The sequence below is a fragment of the Bombina bombina genome, chromosome 6 (assembly GCF_027579735.1).
Source record: "Bombina bombina isolate aBomBom1 chromosome 6, aBomBom1.pri, whole genome shotgun sequence".
In the NCBI taxonomy this organism is placed as follows: Eukaryota; Metazoa; Chordata; class Amphibia; order Anura; family Bombinatoridae; genus Bombina; species Bombina bombina.
This window is the reverse complement of record NC_069504.1, coordinates 253,375,290-253,383,296: the sequence shown is the minus strand read 5'-3', so window position 1 is coordinate 253,383,296 and position 8,007 is coordinate 253,375,290. Positions and strand designations below refer to the sequence as shown.

At 41.7% G+C, this 8,007-nt stretch overlaps 1 protein-coding gene across 3 annotated transcripts in view; it reads right to left on the bottom strand.

Annotated features, from left to right (window-relative positions):
• The window catches only part of ZFC3H1 (zinc finger C3H1-type containing), a 635,174-nt gene that overhangs the window by 178,249 nt on the left and 448,918 nt on the right, over positions 1-8,007 (bottom strand). For all 3 annotated transcript variants that reach the window (XM_053716781.1, XM_053716782.1, XM_053716783.1), the window contains 3 exons: positions 3,611-3,716; positions 3,340-3,538; positions 2,622-2,716 (listed from right to left, as the gene is read on the bottom strand). In XM_053716781.1, the coding sequence (XP_053572756.1) occupies positions 2,622-2,716; positions 3,340-3,538; positions 3,611-3,716 (400 nt within the window). The remainder of the gene's footprint in view (positions 1-2,621; positions 2,717-3,339; positions 3,539-3,610; positions 3,717-8,007) is intronic.

Below are 8,007 nucleotides of genomic sequence, written 5' to 3'. Positions count from 1 at the left end.
GCATCATTGTCATTATCACATAAATCACATTTATTTAAATGAATAGGAATTCTGGCTTCCCCACATTCAGAACACAGTCTATCTGGTAGTTCAGACATGTTAAACAGGCATAAACTTGATAAGAAAGTACAAAAAACGTTTTAAAATAAAACCGTTACTGTCACCTTAAATTTTAAACTGAACACACTTTATTACTGCAATTGCGAAAAAACATGAAGGAATTGTTCAAAATTCAGCAAATTTTCACCACAGTGTCATAAAGCCTTAAAAGTATTGCACACCAAATTTGGAAGCTTTAACCCTTAAAATAACGGAACCGGAGCCGTTTTAAAACTTTAACCCCTTTACAGTCCCTGGTATCTGCTTTGCTGAGACCCAACCAAACCCAAAGGGGAATACGATACCAAATGACGCCTTCAGAAAGTCTTTTCTAAGTATCAGAGCTCCTCTCACATGCGACTGCATGCCATGCCTCTCAAAAACAAGTGCGCCACACCGGCGCGAAAATGAGGCTCTGCTTATGCTTTGGGAAAGCCCCTAAGAAATAAGGTGTCTAATACAGTGCCTGCCGATATTATTATATCAAAATACCCAGATAAAATGATTCCTCAAGGCTAAATATGTGTTAATAATGAATCGATTTAGCCCAGAAAAGTCTACAGTCTTAATAAGCCCTTGTGAAGCCCTTATTTACGATCGTAATAAACATGGCTTACCGGATCCCATAGGGAAAATGACAGCTTCCAGCATTACATCGTCTTGTTAGAATGTGTCATACCTCAAGCAGCAAGAGACTGCACACTGTTCCCCCAACTGAAGTTAATTGCTCTCAACAGTCCTGTGTGGAACAGCCATGGATTTTAGTTACGGTTGCTAAAATCATTTTCCTCATACAAACAGAAATCTTCATCTCTTTTCTGTTTCTGAGTAAATAGTACATACCAGCACTATTTCAAAATAACAAACTCTTGATTGAATAATAAAAAACTACAGTTAAACACTAAAAAACTCTAAGCCATCTCCGTGGAGATGTTGCCTGTACAACGGCAAAGAGAATGACTGGGGTAGGCGGAGCCTAGGAGGGATCATGTGACCAGCTTTGCTGGGCTCTTTGCCATTTCCTGTTGGGGAAGAGAATATCCCACAAGTAAGGATGACGCCGTGGACCGGACACACCTATGTTGGAGAAATAGGCAATACTCTCCTCACATCCCTCTGACATTCACTGCACGCTGAGAGGAAAACCGGGCTCCAACCTGCTGCGGAGCGCATATCAACGTAGAATCTAGCACAAACTTACTTCACCACCTCCATAGGAGGCAAAGTTTGTAAAACTGAATTGTGGGTGTGGTGAGGGGTGTATTTATAGGCATTTTAAGGTTTGGGAAACTTTGCCCCTCCTGGTAGGAATGTATATCCCATACGTCACTAGCTCATGGACTCTTGCTAATTACATGAAAGAAACTATGGTTTAAAACTAGGCGATTAACCTCCATGCCGTTAAACCCTGATGGAAAAGAGGCTCTTGAGACAACAGATCTTGTTTTAGAGGAAGAAGTCATGGAGGAGATGAATACATCTGCAACTGGATCTACATAACATGTACTGCGGGGCCAGGCTGAAGCAATCAAGATTACCAAAGCTGTTTTTCCTTTATCTTTAAACTCAGGAGTAAAGTCAGTATAGGCTCCCTGAGTAATATACACAGTACATGATTCCTTAGAAGTAGAGGTATGCAACGGATTTGCATGCATATATTAAGGTAAACACCTATTACAAAAGTTGATTAACCTGGTACACTGGAAAAGATTTGCAAGAGACGCAAGTATGGACATGGAGAGGCATCTGTAGGACCCTCTTCCATAGTGTTGAACATAGATTCAATGGGGACAGATTCACTCACTGGGTTCCATATTGTGCAAACTCCCACTATAGCAGTGTATGAAAATAACAGGCATATAGTGATAAAAGAAAAAGGTAGACGTTACCATGTAATCTGTAGACTTATGTCATAATGTGTGTAATTTTTTTCCTTTTGAAATTGCTAGTTAGTGAAAAATCTTTAATAAAAAATATAAAAAAAAAAAAAAAAAAAAAAAAAAAAGGTAGACAGGAATACCCTGTTTATTGGCTAATGTAGATGGCTATGTCCCTGTATCATTCAACTACCTCTTCTGTCTATGTGAATGATATGTCCCAGGGATAAGGGTCTCACATTGGTCTGAGCTCCCAAATATTAATCCTTAAGCAAGTAGCTTAAACACCTCTATTCTCAACCTTCTTATGGAGTTCAAGAACAAAACTTACTAAAGATGTGAGGTAATTTAAGCTTGTGTGGGTTCTTGGCCTCTTCCTAGTGGCAGGAATTATATCATGTTATAGATCCCTATGGACTATCCTCATTTCACAAAAGAATAAATAGTGCAGAAATACATACTAAAAAAATTATGAACATATTAACATGCATGTGACCATCCACAGTTTATTCAGATACTGAAGATATGCCAAAGTGTAATTCATTATTATACTCTGGAATGTTATATAGACAGCTTCTAAAAAAAAAAAAAATAGCATGGCCCACCCAAAAATAGAAAAAGGCATACAAAAGTTTTAATATTTACCTCAGAAGGTCTATGGGTTTATGTTCCTTATTAAGATCATCAAAGAAGAATGCTACAAATTCATCTATTAAAGTGGGAATGCAATCTAAATGGCCCTGTATAGCAGGAAAATAAAATAAAAATAAAAAAAGGATTAAGAAATACCAAACTGTATGATCTAAATCAACTTATCACTAACAAAGTAGATTAAGCTATGTAAATTCTATATTTTGCATTTAAATATTCAAAATGCTGTTAATTGTATCAGGTCATAATATCCTTTTAACAGTGTACTCAAAAAGCCTTAAAGGGACAGTCAACACTCGAGATAACAGTTTTTATTTTTAAATATTGGATACTGTTATCTCGAGTGTTGACTGTCCCTTTAACTTGTAAGATGCATTTAACACACATTCATAAGTATTGCCATGGCCTTGCAAAGTGCTCCCTGAGTAGTTCTTTCAGCAAACTGAAAACCTGTGTGGCAATTATTGTATGGAACTGCTAACCATACCAAAAGAACACTAAGGTTTCACAAAACACAATATGGGTGATGGTTCTAGAAACATTAAGAATTTTAATTGGACACTAGCTTTCAAAATTTGTACTAATAACTCATGATGAAAAAAAATATTTATACAAATACATATGTAGAACATTGTGCGACATTAAGACTTTTATATAAAATAAATTCAAAATCAAACTGTGCACAATTGTACCCTTGTAACACAATATTTACCTGGACACATAGGAACTTGCAGACATAATACAAAATCTGGGCACTGCCAACATTCTTCTGAGCTGCTGAAAGCCAGACATTTATGGCACTTTCAGGCTGGTCCATCTTCAGATAAACAGAGCTGAAGGCTTCTATTATCTCAACATTACAGCAAAACGACTCCAGTAGTTGCTTACAAAGCGCTATCACTGCTTCATATCTTAAAGGAAGTCAACAGTCAGGTATATGATAAACATGGCCCCTTGTAAAACAAGTGTTTTTAAAAACTTACCGGTTAAGCAGAATTTGTAAAGCTATCATATTCTTGTAAAGAGGAAAACAAACTTGTGCTTTTTCGTTGGCATTCATGTTTTCTTCTGTGCAGGATGATATTGCAACTAAGGTTAGAAGAAACAAACCAGGATGTTAATAGGTATTGATATTTTTTTCTTTTTACTTACTATGAGCCAATAAAATCTTGGTCAGTCAATTAAACTTTCTAATCAACGTCTATCTAAAAAACAGAATTTATGCTTACCTGATAAATTACTTTCTCTTGTGATGTATCGAGTCCACGGATTCATCCTTTACTTGTGGGATATTCTCCTTCCCAACAGGAAGTGGCAAAGAGAGCACACAGCAGAGCTGTCCATATAGCTCCCCCTCTAGCTCCACCCCCCAGTCATTCGACCGAAGGTTAGGAAGAAAAAGGAGAAACCATAGTGTGCAGTGGTGACTGTAGTTTAACAAAAAAGCTACCTGACTTAATAGCCAGGGCGGGCCGTGGACTCGATACATCACAAGAGAAAGTAATTTATCAGGTAAGCATAAATTCTGTTTTCTCTTGTAAGATGTATCGAGTCCACGGATTCATCCTTTACTTGTGGGATACCAATACCAAAGCTTTAGGACACGGATGAAGGGAGGGAACAAGACAGGTACCTTAAACGGAAGGCACTACTGCTTGTAAAACCTCTCCCCCAAAAATAGCCTCCGAAGAAGCAAAAGTATCGAATTTGTAAAATTTGGAATAAGTACGCAGCGAAGACCAAGTCGCTGCCTTACAAATCTGTTCAACAGAAGCCTCATTTTTAAAAGCCCATGTGGAAGCCACAGCGGATGATACTTTTCAGCCAAAAGGAAAGAGAGGTAGCAGTCGCCTTCTGACCTCTCCTCTTACCAGAATAGATAACAAACAATGAAGGTGTTTGTCTGGAATCCTTAGTTGCTTGTAAATAGAACCTTAAAGCATGAACTACATCAAGATTGTGTAACAGACGTTCCTTCGTAGAAGAAGGATTAGGACACAGAGAAGGAACAACAATTTCCTGGTTAATATTCTTATTAGACACAACCTTAGGAAGAAAACCAGGTTTGGTACGCAAAACTACCTTATCTGCATGGAAAACCAGGTAAGGTGAATCACACTGTAAAGCAGATAGCTCTGAAACACTTCGAGCAGAAGAGATAGCTACTGAAAACAAAACTTTCCAAGATAAAAGCTTAATATCTATGGAATGTAAAGGTTCAAACGGAACCCCTTGCAGAACTGAAAGAACTAAATTCAGACTCCATGGCGGAGCCACAGGTCTATAAACAGGCTTGATTCTGACTAAAGCCTGACTAAATGCTTGAACGTCTGGTACCAGACGTTTGTGTAAAAGGATAGACAAAGCAGATATCCGTCCTTTTAAGGAACTAGCTGATAATCCTTTCTCCATTCCTTCTTGGAAAAAGGACAATATCCTGGGAATCCTAATCTTACTCCATGAGTAGCCCTTGGATTCACACCAAAAAAGATATTTGCGCCAAATCTTATGGTAGATTTTCCTGGTGACAGGCTTTCTAGCCTGAATCAGGGTATCAATAACCGACTCAGAGAAACCACGCTTTGATAGAATTAGGCGTTCAATCTCCAAGCAGTCAGACGCAGAGAAATTAGATTTGGATGCTTGAAAGGACCTTGTATTAGAAGGTCCTGTCTCAGTGGTAGTGTCCATGGTGGGACAGATGACATGTCCACTAGGTCTGTATACCAGGTCCTGCGTGGCCACGCAGGCGCTATCAGAATCACCGAAGCCCTCTCCTGCTTGATTCTGGCAACCAGACGAGGGAGGAGAGGAAACGGTGGAAAAACATAGGCCAGATTAAAGGACCAAGGCGCTGCTAGAGCATGTATCAGCACCGCCTGGGGATCCCGGGATCTGGACCCGTAAAGAGGAAGTTTGGTGTTCTGACGGGACACCATCAGATCCAATTCTGGAGTGCCCCATAGCCGAGTCAGCTGGGTAAATACCTCCGGGTGGAGTTCCCACTCCCCAGGGTGAAAAGTCTGACGACTTAGAAAATCCGCCTCCCAGTTGTCTACTCCTGGGATGTGAATTGCTGAGAGATGGCAGGAGTGATCCTCCGCCCACCTGATTATCTTGGTTACTTCCATCATTGCTAGGGAACGTAAGCTACAGTCGTGATGTTGTCCGACTGAAATCTGATGAATTTAGCTGAGGCCATGCCTTGCCTGAAGCGCTTTGAATATCGCCATCAGTTCCAGAATGTTTATCGGGAGAAGAGCCTCTTCCCGAGACCATAAGCCCTGAGCTTTCAGGGAGTCCCAGACTGCACCCCAGCCCAACAGACTGGCGTCGGTCGTTACGATGATCCACTCTGGTCTGCGGAAACACATTCCCTGAGACAACCACCAGAGAAGAGAATCTCTGGTCCCCTGGTCGAGCTGTATTTGAGGAGACAAATCTGCATAATCCCCATTCCACTGTTTGAGCATGCATATTTGCAGTGGTCTGAGGTGTATCCGTGCAAAAGGGATTATGTCCATTGCCGCTACCATTAATCCGATTGTCTCCATGCACTGAGCTACAGATGGCCGAGGAATGGAATGAAGGGCTCGGCAAGTGGTTAAGAGTTTTGACTTTCTGACCTCCGTCAGAAATATTTTCATTTCTACCGAGTCTATCAGAGTTCCTAGGAAGGAAACTCTTGTGAGGGGGGAGAGAGAACTCTTTTTGATGTTCACCTTCCACCCGTGAGACCTCAGAAAGGCCAATACAATTTCCGTGTGAGACTTGGCTCTTTGGAAAGTAGACGCCAGAATTAAGATGTCGTCTAGATAAGGCGCCACTGCTATGCCCCGCGGTCTTAAAACCACCAGGAGGGAACCTAGCACCTTTGTGAAAATTCTGGGAGCAGTGGCCAACCCGAAAGGAAGAGCCACAAACTGGTAATGCTTGTCCAGAAAGGCGAACCTGAGAAACTGGTGATGATCTTTGTGGATAGGAATGTGCAGATACGCATCCTTTAAATCCACGGTGGTCATATATTGACCCTCCTGGATCATTGGTAAGATTGTCCAAATGGTCTCCATCTTGAATGATGGGACTCTGAGGAATTTGTTTAGAATTTTGAGATCCAGGATTGGTCTGAAAGTTCCTTCTTTCTTGGGAACCACAAACAGGTTTGAGTAAAAACCCAGCCCTTGTTCCGCCATTGGAACTGGGTGGATCACTCCCATTGTATGTAGGTCTTCTACACAGCGTAAGAACGCCTCTTTCTTTGTCTGGTCTGTAGACAGACAAGAAATGTGGAACCTTCCCCTTGGAGGGGAGTCCTTGAATTCTAGAAGATATCCCTGGGATAAAATCTCTAAGGTCCAGGGATAGAGTACATCTCTTGCCCATGCCTGAGCGAAGAGAGAAATTCTGCCCCCTACTAGATCCGGTCCCGGATCGGGGGCTACCCCTTCATGCTGTCTTGGAGGCAGCTGCAGGCTTCTTGGCCTGTTTACCCTTGTTCCAGCCCTGGTAAGGTTTCCAGGCTGCCCTGGGTTAGGAAGCGTTACCCTCTTGCTTTGCAGCAGGGGAGGGTGAAGCGAGACCGCTCCTGAAATTCCGAAAGGAACGAAAATTATTTTGTTTGTTCTTTAACTTGAAGGACTTGTCCTGAGGAAGAGCATGGCCTTTCCCCCCAGTGATTTCTTAAATAATCTCTTTCAATTCAGGCCCAAAAGGGATGTTCAAGAGTTTGGATTTTGACGACACATCGGCCGACCAGGACTTTAGCCATAGCGCCCTGCGCGCTAAAATGGCGAAACCTGAATTCTTTGCCGCTAACTTAGCTAGTTGGAAAGCGGCATTTGTGATAAAAGAATTAGCCAGCTTAAGAGCCTTAATTCTGTCCATAATGTCCTCATATGAGGTCTCAGTCAGGAGCGCATCTTCCAGCGCCTCGAACCAGAAAGCAGCTGCAGTAGTTACAGGAACCATGCACGCAATAGGTTGGAGAAGAAAACCTTGTTGAACAAAAAGTTTCTTAAGCAAACCCTCTAATTTTTTATCCATAGGGTCTTTGAAAGCACAACTGTCTTCAATTGGTATGGTTGTGCGTTTAGCAAGTGAAGAAATAGCCCCCTCCACCTTAGGGACCGTCTGCCACGAGTCCCGCATGGGGTCAGATATAAGGAACATTTTCTTAAAAACAGGAGGGGGAACAAAGGGAATACCTGGTCTATCCCACTCCCTAGTAACGATATCCGCAATCCTCTTAGGGACCGGGAACACATCAGTGTAAACAGGAACTTCCAGGTACTTGTACATTTTACACAGTTTCTCTGGAACCACCAAAGGGTCGCAGTCATCCGGAGTAACTAATACCTCCCTGAGCAATAAGCGGAGGTGT